This window comes from Carcharodon carcharias, chromosome 2 (genome assembly GCF_017639515.1).
Source record: "Carcharodon carcharias isolate sCarCar2 chromosome 2, sCarCar2.pri, whole genome shotgun sequence".
Lineage (NCBI taxonomy): Eukaryota > Metazoa > Chordata > Chondrichthyes > Lamniformes > Lamnidae > Carcharodon > Carcharodon carcharias.
The window spans coordinates 155,694,829-155,713,454 of record NC_054468.1 but is presented as its reverse complement, the minus strand read 5'-3'; the positions used below and the strand labels follow the sequence as shown (position 1 = coordinate 155,713,454).

General features: G+C 43.6%; 1 protein-coding gene across 1 annotated transcript in view; it reads left to right on the top strand.

Annotated features, from left to right (window-relative positions):
- The first annotated feature begins 13,933 nt into the window (after nt 1-13,933).
- The window catches only part of LOC121269593 (synaptojanin-2-like), a 505,511-nt gene continuing 500,818 nt past the window's right edge, over nt 13,934-18,626 (top strand). The window contains exon 1 of the mRNA XM_041174296.1: nt 13,934-14,276. Within this exon, the coding sequence (XP_041030230.1) occupies nt 14,153-14,276 (124 nt within the window). The 5' untranslated portion in view covers nt 13,934-14,152. The remainder of the gene's footprint in view (nt 14,277-18,626) is intronic.

Here is an 18,626-nt window from a genome sequence, read left to right as displayed (position 1 = left end):
CTGAACAAGTGTGAGATCAGACCAGTAACATGACCTTGACCTGGTGCATGGCTGTGACCTGAAGCTTTACCACAATTGGAGCATTACTGTTTCCTCTACTCCTGCACACTGTCTGGATATGACTGACTTACCCAGAGGCATAGCACTTTGACTGGAAATGGAGACAGTTAAATGGTTGGTGGCTACTCTGGCATTGCTACATTTAAAGTCTGATTCTGAGACTGTGAACTCGGCTGCCATGGCCTGAATCTCACTGAAATCCAGTGGACCTCCCCTGCCAACTTAGGAAAAGAGCTCCTTTGCAATTTGCAACTATCCCTTTCTGTCATTTCCATGGCTGTGACCTCATCACAGGCCTCCTTCCACATCAGCCTACTGCTTCTGCTCAAAAGCTTGGTCTGGATTTATTTTTTTTTAGGCCTCCTAGAAACGTGTCTCTAAGGTTTCATTTCTAAGTTTCCACAATACCCACAGAGACAAGGGAGTTTCTTCAATTTGAAAATGTAATCTGCAACAGTTTCACTTAGCAACTGCTTCATTTCATGGAATGCCATAATTGTTGTACCATAATATCAGTCCAGAGTCTCATTAATCTCAGAATAGTCCATTGTACTGGGGTCTCGCAGGCAACATTGGTTAAACGCCACCTCAAAATCTTCTGGCCCCAATATGATGAGGAAAACATTTACTTTTGCCTCATTTCCTATTTTATTCACTCTCAGCCAAATATGTGAAATGCGTTCACAGTTATACCAGTCCTCTTTGTTAGGGTTGAATTCCTCAATTGTCCCCAAATATAGCTTCAGTGCCATTTTTCAATTACACACCATGCTGACTCAGTGTACCTGAACACGATGTGCACACGGAGCAATCTTTTAAATTGCTCAAACTTCTCAAAATCAACCAGGAGTTCCAGAAACGTGTCACAATGTTCTTCAGTCCTTAATTTCTCAAATGCAGTATTAAAAAAATTCTATCCCAGTCTCATCACCATCTTTCTGTTGTGTCTTGCACTATGTAATGCTACACATGCTCAGCTGCAGGCAGCCATTATTGAACTAACTTTATTTGCAACTCTCCAATAGAGAGGGCAGCAGGGAAGCCTCTACTCTACAGGGAGGCTGGCCAGGAGACTGGCATTCAGGGAATGCATTGTAGAAGATGGGCATTAGCATGTCACTGCGTCTTCAGGATGAGAACTAACTACCTGCAAATGTCAAAGAGGCAATTCCAGACATTGCTGAGGCTGTCGTGGGAAGCAGTCACAGACATATGTGGGATCATGTACGAGACCTGTAGCCATGGAGATTTGGTGGGAACCCCATGCCGGTGGCCCTCGAGGTGACTTTGGTGTTCAATTATTTCACCAGCACTTGTTTCCAGGGCTCCATGGCCGATGTGTGGCATTTCACAGGCTACAACACACAGGTGCCTAAAGGATGTGACCAATGCTCTCTTCCATTATGCACATTTCATTAATTACTCCACAGATGAGGATAACCAGGTGGCAAGGGTATTGGGCTTCAGGGTCATAATTCATTTCCTTAATACTTCTGTAATTTTGTGAGTTCAAGGGGTCATTGACTGCACTTCTGTGGCCATTAGACCTCCCTGGGGCTAGCCAGTGTCTTATGTGAATTTCAAGGGCTTTCACATGTTTAAAAACATGTAACTGGCCTGTGACCACATGCATGTGTTTTTGTTTTCCAGGGAGCTCTCTCATTTTGTGCAACTTGCAGGTTTCAGAGCTTTTTTGAGGCCCCAGCCCAGGTTAACAGCTGGATCCTGGTGACAAGGGCTGTTCCCTCTGGACATGGTTGATGACACCTGTGAGGCATCTCCACTGTGCAACAAGAGAGCGGTACAATGCAGTTCATGCCTCCACCATTGAGCAAAGCTTGCTGAAAACGTGCTTCTGCTGCCTTGATCGGTCTGGAGGAGCTCTACAGAGCGAATCATGAGTAGTCATCATTTGCTGTGCACTGCACAATGTGGCCATACAATGCAGAGAACTGTGGGAACAGGACGAGAGGGAGGAGCAGCACTTCTTCTCAGATAAGGATGAATTGGATGCATCTGAGAAGGAAGCATGAATGTGCATGAGCCTTTACTGGGTGCAAAGGTTATGGAGAGACGTGCACAGGATACCAGGGACAACCTAATATACAGCCGATTTGCCCAAAAGCGAGACACCTACATGACCATGGTCCCATCACCAGAATTCAATTGCCCGTTCGGGATGTCTACCAACCCCTGCCAGCTACCTCTGAACCTATGTCCTCTGCCACCTAGAAGAGCAAGGAGACCAGACCTTTGTCACATACACTCACTAGTGAATACTGGTCCAAAGGACATCTGGTCACAATTGGACATACGTCAATCAGCTTACCATGACTGAGAATTCAGGTCATGAACCATCATTATAGGGCTTTGAGTTGACCTGCAGCAGTTTAATTATCCTGGTTGAGAATGATCACGGATAATGTCCTTTACAATGTATATATGGCAGGGCCAGTGGAGCCTGCAAGTTCCGCCGTGTCCCACAGAGTGGCGAGTACAAAACTGGACACTAATATGAACATTCAGTAAAGACTGAATGCAAACACATAACTATTGTTCTCTCCACAATAAAGGAAATATTCCTAACTCCCCTGTAATCATCAATATGTGCCAGCCATGAGGTATAAAAGTACATTTAGTTCTCTGAATAAACAAGTTCCAATATAAACTAGCAACCAATATAATGTGCAATATTTACATGTGAAAAATTGAACATTTTCACAACCACTTTGTGTTGTCATAAAGTCTTAAGTTTATGCTAACGGACACTACATCTTGGTGCATCCCTGACATCAGCAGCTGAGATGGAGGCAGTCTGTTCAGCGCGCTGCCTTTGATGACCGTGGCAGACATCATCTGGAGGTCTGAGGCCTTGAAGGCTCCAGCATACTAGGGATCTCCTGCACTGGTGCAGGGGCATCCTCCTCAGCCTTGCTAACTAGAAGCAATGGGGTCAATGGCAGAGGGATGAGGAGAAGACGTTCACCCTGGAGGTGCCCTGAGAGGAAGCCCCCAGACAGGCAGGCACGTGCTCATCCTCCCTCTTGGTGTTCAATGGCACCTCTCTGAGAAGAAAGGCCATTTGGAGGGAGGTCGAGGTGCCTCATCCCCCTCTCGCCTAGTCACTACTGTATGGAGCCAATGCATAGCTAGAGCAACAGAATGCAGGTTAGGACAAATGGCTCTCCATGATGGTCACCATCGAGGAAGCCAGGTACTCATATGCTTGAACCATGGCAGAACTCATGGCTTGCATGATTTCCTCCATTACCTGCACAAAGCTGCACATGGCCTCTGTCATCTCTGCCATAAGTTCCCATAACTTTTGATACATGTCCAGCAGGCTTCTTGTGGCCATGACCAGAGGTCTGTTATCAGTAGGAGCTCAGCAGGAGCCTGGTCCCCAGCAGTCCTCCGAGCATCAGGAGACCTGGCTATCACATCCTCCACCAGCTACTGGGATGTATATGCAATGTGCTTGCTGGATTGTACTTCTGATTCTAAACACAAACTCTCCGCAATTCATGAGGATGTAACTGCGCTGGTGAAGTATGTGGAAGAGGCAGGTGATGATGAATCCTCGTCTCCAAAGGTTCCTGCTGTTACGATGGCCTGAGCTTGGGATTGTGAGGATCTGTATTGGAGGGCAAAAAGAATCACATTATGGATCAGCACAGCCTATGAGCGCATCACATTTCCTCACGTGCCTCCTGTGTGTCCATATGCCAGTGCTAGGTTGGATGCATTCTCATGTTTATGCCTGGTTATTCAAACCTCGCTCTCTACAATTGCTTGACCACTCTTCTCTCCTGCGATCTGCAGTACCTCTTCCTCTGCAGGGCTGAGCATCTTCAGGTCACGCACTCCGCCTCCAGTCCTTGCCCTCCCCTTTGAATTGTGGGCCTGCTTCTCCTGCATGACAGTGTGCAGAGTTGGTGACATGTCAAGTGACACCTAACCTCCTTGTCTGCACACATTCCCATCACACATATTGGCCCATCTGTGGTATATTGGATCCAAGTGCTCATAAAAGCCAAACTGTCAAATTCTTTGGCCTTAATTGCCCTGCAATACTGAAGCTGATCACACATTCACCCACCTGCCCACTTGCAAAGATACATTACTTGATGACCCCATGATAGACCCTTGGTAACATGCGACCGTGCCACCTACCTTGGTGGACTGGAGCAGGTTGTGACTCTTTTCCTGCAATGGATCCAGTGAAGGAGTCCATGGTTGCTCACCTCCCTCCTTTGCAGGCTGAAGGGTCTTTTGTTCCCATTTGTTGCTCCCTGACATCCTGGAGGAGAATCTGCAAAGAGGTGTTGCTGAACCATGGTGCCGACCTCTGTCGAGGTTCAGATATATGTGCAATTGAAGGGATTTAGGTGTGATGGGGAGGTGCCCAGGACATGAGAATAATAAGGGAGCATGTGATGAAGTTTGGTGGTGATGGGGGTCAGGGTGATGAAGGATTGCAACAAGAAACATAAGAAAGTACTGATAGGATGGAGATGACAGACAAATCATGGATGCAAACCCTCCCCATTTGTCCAGGAGGCTCTTTAATAACCCGCCCATGCATGCTGCATTGTTAGCTGACAGCAGGATCCTTCAATGAATACCTGTCTCCAATGGATAATCTCGTGTGTCTCCCAGGCCCACCACCAGCCCTTTAACTTTTAATTTGAATTGTGCGGGCGCTGGGTCCCGACACACAAGCAGAAGTGGCACCCACTTCCAGTTCTGCCTTCAGGAGCCTCATGCCTCTTAAATTCTACCCCATATTCCATATCTATCAGTTGTTGAATTAATTATGTGTCTCATTCAGTGACTATTATAACATACTGATGGCGCTATTTCCCAGTGATAAATTACAGATTATCAACACCTTTTTACATTAATAATTTGTAATTGTTAATCCTTTTATGTTACCACACAGCTATTAGAAGGTGTATGAATGTATCTGTATTTTGGTTTCACTTTACAGAACCGCGTTGGGCCTGCCATCACAGGCTTAAGCTTCAAACAAGTTTAATGTAGCGCAGCCTTAAAGATATTGATCTACCTTTTATTCTGCTTCTGGGCAATATAGTTCACCACAAAAATTTTTTAGCTAACAACAAAGCCAACTAATGACTTAACTGTAAAGCAAAATATGCAACCTGTAGTGGTGGATTAAAGAACTAGAACAAATGAAATGCATCTATAATTGCCTCACATCCACAGCATTCATAAGTTATCCAATGTATTCTCTGCATGTAGAACATGAATTTTAGTTGCTAAACACAGCAAATATTTTAAAGAGGATTTGGTAAAAGTGTTTTGCAAAACAGGTTATTCATTAGAAAATGTACACGGGTCGTGCCAAAGCAATGTTGTTGCATCGCTGTTCAAGTTGGCTGCTATAAAGATTCCCACTTCATACCATCGGTTGCCGTGCATTCAGCTGCCAAGGCCCTAAACTCTGGAATTCCCTCCCTGCACCTCTCATCTAACATCTATCTCTTTGACCAAGCTCTAGGTCATCTGACCTAATCTTGCCTTATGTGGTTCAGTGTCACATTTTGTTTTATATTGCATTTGTGAAGTGCCTGAGATGATTTATTATGTTAAAGGTGCTATATAAATATAAGTTGTTGTTTGATGAACTAATGTGAAAACATGAGAATTATATTGCATAAGCTTGCATAGCAACTGATGCAATTCTTCAGCAGAAAACTTCTGCTTTGCTAATATGGTGAATATTTACATGGTGTTACTGTACTGTTAGATTTTAGGGAAGTTTGAACAAATTGTGCGTTAAATGTCAAAATATGGTTAGGAGCCCAATTATGCAGAGAGGGAATGTTTGGCTCATGGTCAGAAAAACAGCACTAAATAGGAACAAGATACAGTCATATAATCATTGAATCATATAGCACAGAAAGAGACCATTATGCCTGTGCTAGAAATTTAAAAGAGACCTCCAATTAGTCCCATTCTTCTGCTCTTTTCCTACAGTTCTTTTTTTTTTGGTTTACAAGTGTATATCTAATTTGTTTTTGAAAGTTACTCTTGAATCTCCTTCCACCACCTTTTCAGACATTGCATTACAGACTGTAATAATACCCTGCGAGACTTTCTCCTTATTTACATATCAAAACCCTTCATAATTTTGAACACTACTATTAAATCTCCCTTTAAAATTATCTTTTCTAAAAAAGCAAGGTTAGGAAATCCAGAAAAGATGTTTGGCAGCCAGTTAAATACCACAAAAAGAAACCTATTAGATGGTCCCATAAGGTCAATGACATTTATGGAAAAATATTACTTTTAATAGGTGAATAATCAAAGGCAAAGTATGACCACAGAATTTAAATATATTACAGGTTATGTGATGGTCAAGGGTGCTTTGGGGGAAAAACTATTTTTACCTTGGGATGATGGTCCCTTTAAGTACTGAGACTCTCTGGAAGATTATTTCTAGTAAAAATCCCTTTGCTTGAAGTAATTGATCAAGTAACCAAGCTTCCTGGGAGATAAACAATAGTAAATCAAAGGCTAAACAAGAAGTTAATTACAGGGGGGTGGGGGGGGGGGGGGTGCGGGGTGGGGGGGTGGTTGGGGGGGGGGGGGGGGGGGGGGGGGGGGGGCGGGGTAGAGTCCTGTGTGTGGTTCTCGTTTCAAACGATTTTAGTTTTGAGCATTGTGGCTGCAAGGAACATCTTTTTCAAGCAGAGTTCAGTTGACATTCTGTCTGCTGGCTAAAACATAGAAACATAGAAACTAGGAGCAGGAGTAGGCCATTTGGTCCCTTGAGCCTGCTCTGCCATTCAGTATAATCATGGCTGATTATCCAACTCAATAGCCTGCTCCCGCTTTCTCCCCATATCCTTTGATCCTTTCACCCCAAGAGCTACATCTAACGCCTTCTTGAAAGCATGCAATATTTTGGTCTCAACTACTTTCTGTGGTAATGAATTCCACAGGCTTACCACTCTCTGGGTGAAGAAATTTCTCCTCATCTCAGTCCTAAATAAATCTACCCCATATCCTCAGACTGTGACCCCTGGTTCTGGATTCCCCCACCATTGGGAACATCCTTTCTACCCTGTCTAGTCCTGTTAGAATTTTATAGGTTTCTATGAGATCCCCCCTCATTCATAATCTTAATTGACTCAATCTCTCCTCATATGTCAGTCCTGCCCAATCAATCGGGTAAACCTTCGCTGCACTCCCTCTATAGCAAGTACATCCTTCCTCAGATAAGGAGACCAAAACTGCACACAATATTCCAGGTGTGGTCTCATCAAGGCCCTGTTCAATTGCAGCAAGACATACCTGCTCCTGTACTCGAATCCTCTGGCTATGAAGGCCAAAATACCATTTGCCTTCTTTACCGCCTGCTGCATCTGCATGCTTACCTTCAGCGACTGGTGTACAAGGACACCCAAGTCTCGTTGCACTTTCCCCTCTCTCAATTTATAACCATTCAGAAAATAATCTGCCTTCTTGTTTTTGCTACCAAAGTGGATAACCTCACATTTATCCACATTATACTGCATCTGCCATGCATTTGCCCACTCACTCAGCTTGTCCAAATCACACTGAAGCACCTCTGCAGCTCAGCCTCCACTCAGTTTTGTGTCATCTGAAAATTTGGAGATATTACATTTAGTTCCCTCATTAAATCATTAATATATATTGTTAATAACTGGGGTTCCAGCACCGATCCCTGCGGTACCCCACTAGTCACTGCTTGCCATTCGGAAGAAGACCCATTTATTCCTACCCTTTGTTTCCTGTCTGCCAACCAGTTTTCTATCCATCTCAATACGCTACCCCCAATCCCATGCGCTTTAATTTTACACGCCAATCTCTTATGTGGGACTTTGTCGAAAGCCTTCTGAAAGTCCAAATAAACTACATCCACTCGCTCCCCCTCATCAACTCTACTAGTTACATCCTTGAAAAATTCCAGTAGATTTGTCAAAAATGATTTCCCTTTCATAAATCCATGCTGACTCTGTCCGATTCTGCCACTGTGCTCAGCTATTAAATCTTTTATAATGGACTCGAGAATTTTCCCCACTACCGACGTCAGGCTGACTGGTCTATAATTCCCTGTTTTCTCTCTGCCTCCCTTTTTAAATAGTGGAGTTACATTAGCTACCCTCCAATCTGTAGGAACTGTTCCAGAGTCTATAGAATCTCGGAAGATGTCCACCAATGCATTCACTATTTCTAGGGCCACTTCCTTAAGTACTCTGGGATGTTGATTATCAGGGCCTGGGGATTTATTGGCCTTCAATCCCATCAATTTCCCCAACACCATTTCCCTACTAATACTGGTTTCTTTCAGTTCCACCCTCTCACTAAACCCTGTGTTCCCCAACATTTCTGGTAAGTTATTAGTGTCCTCCTTTGTGAACACAGAACCAAAATATGTATTTAGTTGGTCAGCCATTTCTTTGTTCCCCATTAAAACTCTTGATAATTGAAGGACTGCACTAACAGTAAGTTCGACTTCTGGGATAGCCAGCTGAGAAGAAAGAGCGAGAGTTCCTAGATGCAAGACTCCGTAGTTGAAGAACGTTAGAACCAGGAGTGTTCTGATTTGAGGTGGCTATGCTTCAGACGTTAGCGATGCCTGTGTTGAACTAGGAGTCTACAACCGTAGGATGATTAGAGAAGATTTGAAAGGACAACCTTACTGGAAGAAAACAGAAAGCCCAAGCAATTTCAACTCTGATACAAATCTTTGAAAAAGTACTCAGACCAAGTGGTTAATCTTCTAATTTCTGATAAGCATCTGACTTGAATTTTTCTGGGGGTGAAAGTCAAATTTGAGTTGAGAGGTTTGGTTTAGAGTATACATCACTATATTCATTGTACTTTTAATATCTTTAACATAACTGACTAAGATAAAGTGCCGTTATTGGTATTCATGTTCTTTGATTTTTGTGTAGTAAAATTCTTTAGTTTTAAACAGTGAACCTTGTGACTTAATTCTTTTAGTAAATAACTAGGTTTTCAAATTTCCAAGCTACTGATCTCGACCAAGATCATAACAATTAGAAAGGGAAAGGTTTCATAACTTTTCTTCAGAAACTCAGTGTGACATTTATAGGGTTCAAAATTGAAGATGCGAAACACCCCAATCATAAATCGGAGGTGTGATTGCCATTTGGCTAGGCACTTGGCAATTCTTTAAGTGGAGTGATTAACAACACAACTTTTGGCATGTCTGTGGACATTCTAGTACATGGCCTTGTGCAGGCTAGGATATTGTATACAGATGATCCTGAATAGATAGGAAGGTGTATTAATTTCAATGGACATCCCAATACCCAAAACCAGAGGCCCAGAAATTTTTGGAAAAATATTGGTGCATTATTACTATTTGATTGCAAAAAATCCAGCAATTTGCTATGAAGAAGAGATATGCTATAAATTTTGATTCTCCATTGACATTAATTGCATGTGATGAAATTGTTTAATTATGCCGTTAACGTGAATTAATCTTGTCACAGTCATTTAAGGTTAGCAGTTTACGTAAGGACCCTGTTAAGGATGTGACTCAAAGCCTTCTCATGAAATTGAGCCTTGCTCCAGAAGTGAACCAATGAAGTTGGGGTCTCTCACGTCATTAAGTGCTTCGGAGTTTTTAATTGTTTACAAATCTATCTCGGCAGTAATACATATTAATTATTTTTAAGATGCAAAGCTGTTTTAATACTCTGAAATGTAGATTAGATTTATTTTTTTCTCTCATGATCCGCTCTCTTTCTTTGTCTCATTTCTTTTTCAGTAAATATTTTGGCTCTAAATAATCCCATTTCCTTCTCTGTCATTCACTCTGTTTATTTCTATTTTCTTAAATTTGATATTTAAGGAGATATACTATTGGGCAAAACATTCAGGAGGTCCCAAATAGCAACTGCATTTCTAGCAATTTGAGGCGCTAATAGAATGCAATCTGAAGGCTGAGGAAAAAAGTCTAATTCACATCACTCGCTGTGAGATGTGCCATTCTAGCAACTTCTGGGCTTTGCAAGAGGACTATACCATGCATGGATATTGGAAATTGTGTCATGGGCATTTTTATTTTCTGTATTAGTACACATGATTCTTCAATAAGAATGATTAAAGGATAATTCTCAAATAGTTTCTTCCAAATTGCGAGAACCCGGGTTGTGATTCCTTCCAATAATTTTGTTTGGCTTAAATTTTGCACATGTGTATGATTGGATTACATCTATAGTTAACAAAAACAGAATTAACTGGAAAAGCTCAGCAGGTCTGGCAGCATCAGCGGAGAAGAAAAGAGTTGACATTTCGAGTCCTCATGACCCTTCAACAGAACTGAGTGAATATTAGGAGAGGGGTGAAATATAAGCTGGTTTAAGGTGGGGGGGAGGGGGGTGGGGTGGGGGGATAGAAGTTGGGGGGGGTGGTGTGGTTGTAGGGACAAGCAAGCAGTGATAGGAGCAGATAATCAAAAGATGTCATAGACAAAGGAACAAAGAGATGTTGAAGGTGGTGATATTATCTAAATGAATGTGCTAATTAAGAATGGATGGTAGGGCACTCAATGTACAGCTCTAGTGGGGGTGGGGTGGAAAGACTAGCAGGGCATAAAAGATTTAAAAATAATGGAAATAGGTGGGAAAAGAAAAATCTATATAAATTATTGGAAAAAACAAAAGGAAGGGGGAAGAAACGGAAAGGGGGTGGGGATGGAGGAGGGAGTTCAAGATCTAAAGTTGTTGAATTCAATATTCAGTCCGGAAGGCTGTAAAGTGCCAAGTCGGAAGATGAGGTGCTGTTCCTCCAGTTTGCATTGAACTTCACTGCAATGCAAACTGGAGGAACAGTACCTCATCTTCCAACTAGACACTTTACAGCCTTCCGGACTGAATATTGAATTCAACAAAAACAGAATTACCTGGAAGAACTCAGCAGGTCTGGCAGCATCGGCGGAGAAGAAAAGAGTTGACATTTCGAGTCCTCATTACCCTTCAACAGAACTGATCTTTCTTTACAAGGAGAGGGAAATATAAGCTGGTTTAAGGTTCGGGGGGAGAAGTGGAGGGGAGGGGTGGTGGTGTTAGGATAGGACTAGATCATCAAAAGATGTCAACTTTAGATCTTGAACTCCCTCCTCCATCCCCACCCCCTTTCCATGTCTTCCCCCTTCCTTTTGTTTTTTCCAATAATTTATATAGATTTTTCTTTTCCCACCTATTTCCAATATTTTTAAATCTTTTATGCCCTGCTAGTCTTTCCACCCCACCCCCACCAGAGCTGTACCTTGAGTGCCCTGCCATCCATTCTTAATTAGCACATTCGTTTAGATGTCATCACCTTCAACATCTCTTTGTTCCTTTGTCTGTGACATCTTTTGATTATCTGCTCCTATCACTGCTTGCTTGTCCCTACAACCCCGCCCCCCCCCCCCCCCACCACCCCCCCCACCCACCACCTTAAACCAGCTTATATTTCACCCCTCTCCTAATATTCACTCAGTTCTGTTGAAGGGTCATGAGGACTCGAAATGTCAACTCTCTTCTTCTCCGCTGATGCTGCCAGACCTACTGAGTTTTTCCAGGTAATTCTGTTTTTGTTTTGGATTTCCAGCATCCACAGTTTTTTGTTTTTACATCTATAGTTGTCTGGATCTACAAGTTAATAATGACACAATTAGCAGATTTTGTGATCGTAAAAGTGTTTTCTGCTCACTTTACAACATTTTGATCCTAAATGGCATCACCAGTTATTTATTAGAGGAATCTCTGTTCATTTATGGCCAAGGGAATGAACCGGGGTGGGAGGAAATGAAAGTTGTTTTGGTGGAAATTGGCTTTGCAGAATGGGGCAATTTATTAGCTTGAGTAAAATTAGTTACAAAATGATGCAAGCTCAAATTGCACTTTCCTACTTGGTTGAAGCCTGTTGAAGATTTTATTATCAGGTGCATGATTCATGCGTACTTTACTAGCTATAGTCACACGAATTCTGAGGAACGCAGGAATGCCTTTTTTGTCTCCTATAATTTTTGAATTTGGATCTAACATTCCCTTTCAATAGCTTATCACAGACTATTTATATAGAAAAATATCTGGGAATGTGTTGAATTGTTGAGATTGGCCTGTTTGTCCATTTTTATCTGATATGAGCTTTTGTGGCCGCCAAGTATGAGTATGTGAAAACCAATTTTTACCAGTGGTGGGAAGCGAGTGGGAGGGGATGACAATCTTGCTCTGGATTTGGGTTAGAAGCCTGACAGATTTTAAATATACCTCATTTGTTGGTACACATTTATTGTCCACTCAATTTGGACAGTTGACTAGTAGATAGGTCAGGAAAATCAGGTAGCCAACTGGAACCAACAGAAGGCATCTGGCCTAGGAAAGTCAATGAAGGGTTGGGGTTGGGGTTGGAGGAGGGAGAGGAAAGGGTCTTGCAGCTGAGGATCAGGAAGACCAGGGCAGGAGAGGTCTAAACTTTTCTTGTGGGTCTGGAACAGCACTCCTGATCCTGCTCAGCATCCTGACATCAACAAGGTTTAAAAAAAACCTTATCTTCAGTTCAGGAATAATTAAGGAAAACCAGCATGGATTCATTAAGGGATCATAATGTTTAACTAACTTGCTGGAGTTTTTGAGGAGGAAACAGAGAAGGTTGATAAGGGCAATGCTGTTGATGTGGTATATGTGGATTTTCAAAAGGCATTTGATATATTTGATAGTATCTTAGGCTTTATTAATAGGGGCATTGAGTACAAGAGTAAGGATGTCATGATGAACTTGTATACGACATTAGTTAGGCCTCATCTGGAGTACTGCATCCAGTTCTGGGTGGCAGACTTGAGGGAGGATGTGAAGGCATTGGAGAGAGTACAGTGGAGATTCACAAGAATGATTCCAGGGATGATGAACTGAAGCTATGAGGATAGATTGGAGAGGTTGGGACTGTTTTCCTTGGAGGAAAGAAGGATGAGAGGAGACTTGCTAGAGATATTCAAGTTCCTGAGCGGTACGGACATGATAAATAGTGAGAAACTGTTCCTACTTAAGAGAACTTCAAGAACTAGGGGGCACAGATTCAAAACAATTGGCAAAAGGAGTAAAAGTGATGTGAGGAATTTTTTTACACCCAGAGGGCGGTTGAAGTCTGGAACTAACTTCGAGAGGGTGATGGAGGCAGGTCTGATTGAGGTATTCAAAAGGGTATTGGATTGCTACCTGAGAAAAGAGAATGTGCAGGGGTATGGGGATAAGGCAGGGGCATGGGACTAGGTAGAATGCTCCTTCAGAGAGCAGTGCAGACTTGATGGGTCGAATGGTCTCCTTTTGCACTGTAAAGATTTTGTGACCTAACCTGAAATTTTTACATAGCATGTGCTCAGGAATGGACTAAAATGTCCTATGTATGCTATAGTACCCTGATTTACACTTATTAATGATGCTGCTTGTGGATCATCATCTACCATGAAAACCAGCAGTGATAAAATCACTGATTGATGTTAATCCAGCAGAATTGGAGCAGCTCCATTTTAACTGAATCGATGATTCGCTTAATGTACTAGTAAATATCAGGAAATAGTCTTCAATTTCGGTAAGTAAATTTGAAAGTTATTCGTCTGACTCATGCTGTAAAATCGTGTAAATCCCATTTGGCCCCACCTATAACAGTGAAAAGCCTCGGTTTTAAAGTTAATGATCAGAATTATTGGGTTTTCCTGTGACCTGTCGATGGCGCTCCAGGTTGATTGAAATGAGTTTGTAGTTTATTCAGCAGAGGATCAAACTGTATTTCCTATTGGTTACTTTCAGCTGGACTGGCTTTACCTGAGGCTGGGCGGAAAGCAGCTCGAGGAGAAGTTGGAGTTGGGTGGCTGCTTTGGCGTTCAGGACCTTTCCCGACTTGGAATAATTTTGGGAAATTACTAGAAAGTTGTTGTGCAGTGGGGAATGGGAAACTTTTGAATAGGATTTGGACAGTAGCTGCACAAATGAAGAAAGGGCACCGACAGCTGAAAGTGAAAGCTGTTTGCCCCACTCTGTGATCTTTACTTGTGTTAAGTCTTTCACTTTGGAGTTCTGGGATGGCTCTGAGTAAAGGATTGCGAGTGTTTGAGAAGCAGGAGCCCGGCTGTTGTAGTGTGCTGCTGGAGTCCAGGAGTCGGCAAGATTGTCTCCTCTTCGAGGCTGGGGCTGTGGCCATTCGCTGTAAGTAGAGACAGACACATCCTACCATATGTGGGCACAACCTCCCGCCGCAACAGTCCAACAGATTAATCTCCATATCCGCAACGGTCCCCGCAGCTTTATCCCCATATCACAGAACCACGGTGTAGAAAAGGCCCTTCGGCCCATCGAGTCTGTACCGACACTTGAGAAACACCTGACCTACCTACCTAATCCCATTTACCAGCACTTGGCCCACAGCCTTGAATGTTATGACGTACCAAGTGCTAATCCAGGTACTTTTTAAAGGATGTGGGGCAACCCACCTCCACCACCCACCCAGGCAGCGCATTCCAGACCGTCACCACCCTCTCAGTAAAAAAAGGTTTTCCTCACATACCCCCTAAACCTCCTGCCCCTCACCTTGAACTTACGTCTCCTCGTGACTGAACCTCCAACTAAGGGGAACAGCTGCTCCCTATCCACCCTGTCCATGCCCCTCAATCTTGTACACCTCGGTCAGGTCGCCCCTCAGTCTTCTCTGCTCCAACAAAAACAGCCCAAGTCTATCCAAACTCTCTTCATAACTTAAATGTTTCATCCCAGGCAACATCCTGGTGAATCTCCTCTGCACCCCCTCCAGTGCAATCACATCCTTCCTATAATGTGGTGACCAGAACTGCACACAGTATTCCAGCTGTGGCCTCCCCAAGGTTTTATACCAAGATGACCTCCCTACTTTTGTAATCTGTGCCTCAGTTGATAAAGGCAAGTGTCCCATATGCCTTTTTCACCACCCCACTAACATGCTTCTCCGCCTTCAGAGATCTATGGACACACAGTCCAAGGTTCCTTTGTTCCTCAGTGTCATGCCGTTCATTGAATACTTCCTTGTCAAATTACTCCTTCCAAAGTGTATCACCTCTCACTTTCCAGGGTTAAATTCCATCTGCCACTTATCTGCCTATTTGACCAGCCAGTCTATATCTTCCTGTAGCCCAAGACACTCAACCTCACTGTTAACCACCCGGCCAATCTTTGTGACATCCGCAAAATTACTAATCCTACCCCCCACGTAGACACCTATGTAATTTATATAAATGACGAATAATAGGGGACCAAGCGCAGATCCCTGTGGTTCGCCACTGGACACTGGCTTCCAGTCTCTAAAGCATCCTTCTGTCATCACCCTCTGTCTCCTACAACTAAGCCAATTTTGAATCCACCTTATCAAATTACTCTGTATCCCACGTGCATTTGCCTTCTTTATAAGTCTCCCATGTGGGACCTTGTCAAAGGCTTTGCTGAAATCCATATAAACTACATCAACTGCACTACCCTCATCTACACACATGGTCACCTCCTCAGAAAATTCAATCAAATTTGATAGGCATGCTCTCCCTCTGACAAAGCCACGCTGACTATCCCTGATCAAACCTTACCTCTCCAAGTGGAGATAGATTCTCTCCTTCAGAACTTTCTTCAATAGTTTCGCTACTACTGACATGAGACTCACTGGCCTGTAGTTCCCTGGCTTAGCTCTACAACCCTTCTTAAATAGCGGAACCACATTAGCTGTTCTCCAGTCCTCTGGCACATCCCCCCGTGGCCAGAGAGGAATTAAAAATTTGGGTCAGAGCCTCTGCAATCTCCTCCCTTGCCTCCCTCAGCAGTTTGGGACATAAATCATCCGGACCTGGAGATTTATCCACTTTTAAGCCTGCCAATACCTCCAATACCTTGTCACTCCCTATATCAATTTGCTCAAGAACCTCACAGTCTCTTTCTGAGTTCAATACCTTCATCCTCATTTTCATGGCTGCAACTGTCCCCGCAGCTTTATCCCCATTTCCGCAACTGTCCCCGCAGCTTTATCCCCATATCCGCAACTGTCCCAGCAGCTGTATCCCCATTTCCGCAACTGTCCCCGCAGCTGTATCCCCATATCCGCAACTGTCCCCGCAGCTGTATCCCCATATCCGCAACTGTCCCCGCAGCTGTATCCCCATATCCGCAACTGTCCCTGCAGCTGTATCCCCATATCTGCAACTGTCCCCGCAGCTGTATCCCCATATCTGCAACTGTCCCCGCAGCTGTATCCCCATATCTGCAACTGTCCCCGCAGCTGTATCCCCATATCTGCAACTGTCCCCGCAGCTGTATCCCCATATCTGCAACTGTCCCCGCAGCTGTATCCCCATATCTGCAACTGTCCCCGCAGCTGTATCCCCATATCTGCAACTGTCCCCGCAGATGTATCCCCATATCCGCAACTACTCATAACTTTACCCTGTATCTGCAACAGCACCCCCAGCTTTACCAGATCTGCAACAGTTCTTGCAGCTTTACCTGTATCTGCAACTTTATCAGTATCTGCAGCTTTACCTGCACCCATAGTTTAACCCATATCCGCAACTGTAGCTGCAGCTTTATTCCCCTATAACTGTTACTGCAGTTTTACCTGTATCTGCAACTTTACCTGCAGCTTTACCTGTATCTGCAACTTGAACTGTACCTGTAGCTTTAACCTGCACCTGCAGCTTAACCTGTATCCAGAACCATACCCGCAGCTTTACCCATATCCGTACCTAGCATCTGCAACTTTATCCTAACCCACAGCTATACCTAGCCTGACAGCAATGTGGGGAATAGGCGTGGGGTGGTGGGGGGAAATGCCTACCTGGCTAGGGAGCCTGCCTGCTTCTCTAAGCATTAAAAGCATTTAATCAGTTTCCCCATTTCAAGAATGTACTCCTGCCAGCCCAGATTTCCAGTGTTTGTTGTGTCTGAGCTTCTAATAAATCCAGACATAAGAAGAACAATTTGCTTGTAATCTATTAAGAGCTGGATACTGAAGGGTGGAAGAAAAGACTTCCTAAATACTCTCAACACTTGTGTGTGCTGGTGGTGGAAGGGAGGAAATGTTTTTCATCACACGGATCATCCACTGATTTATACCCTACAGATAACAGGATCCTTTCCACTATGTCTGCCACAGGATTGAGTGATTGCAGCTGAACATTAGATGAAGTACATTTTTGCAGTTATTGTTTTGGTGGCCCCACACTGAGATCTCTGAACTATCACCGCGCTAAATGGGACAGGTTCAGGGTAGATGTACCAGCTCTAAACTGAGCATCCATGAAGTGCTATGAGTCGTCATCAGCAGCAGCAGCAGCATTGTATTTTACCACAATCTGTAACCTCATGGCCCCACCCTACCATTACCAACCCTGCTTCAATAAGGAGTGCCAGAAGCAGCACCAGCACCATACCCAAAAGTAAGGTGCCAAACCTGATGAAACTACCACACAGGAATAAATGCATTCTAAACAGTGGAAGCAGCATGTTATAGACAGCTAAGAGATCCCACAGCCAGTGGGTCAGGTCAAAGCTCCGCAGTCCTGCCACATCCAGTTATGAATGGTATGGACAATTAAACAATTAACTTCACAAATATCCCCATCCTTGGTGATGAGGGAGCCCAGCACAAGACAAGGCTGAAGCATTTAAAACCATCTTTAGTCAGAAGCGCTGAGTGGATGATCCATCTTGGCTTCCTGCTGAGGTCCCCACCATCACAGATGCTAGTCTTCAGCCAATTCAGTTCCCTCTAGGTGATATCAAGAAAAGGGTGGATGCATTGGATGCAACAAAGGTTATGGGCTCTGGCAACATCCTGGCTGAAGAATTGAAGACTTGAGCTCCAGAACTAAGTGCATCCCTGGCCAAGCTGTTCCAGTACACATATAAAACTTGCATCTATCCAACAATGTGGAAAAATGCCAAATGAACAGGTCAAATTCAATCCGGCCAATTACTGCCCCAACAGCCTACTCTTGATCATCAGCGAAATAATGGAAGGTGTCGACGACAGTGCTATCAAGTGACACTTACTCAGCAGCAACCTGTTAACTGATGCTCAAAGTGATTTCCACCAGGGTCACTCAGCTTCAAGCCTTGGTCCAAACATAGACAAGAGAGCTGAACACAAAAAGTGAAGTGAGATTGTCGTTTGGTAGTACAGAACTTGAGTATTGCTGCAAAAAGAGACGTTGAAGCTTTTCATCTTGCACATTAGGATACTTCACAAGAATACCAATATAATGGGAAAACAACAATTTATACAGTATGAGAAGAGAGTGCTGATTCGTTGGCAAGTGGACTCTGATTGGTAGAGTAGTTGCCATGGAAACTGTATTACTAATGGTGACTAACAGTGAACTGCCAAGCATTGTTTGAAATTTAAACCAGGCAGCTTGACCCTGATTGGTCAAGGCATTGCTCTGAGGAATGAGTCAGCAAATGATTGTCACTTACTTTGTTTCACTGAAACAGGTGCAATGTGTGTACATGTCTTCTGGTCTGCAAAGAACAGGGCCCGGTTTATTC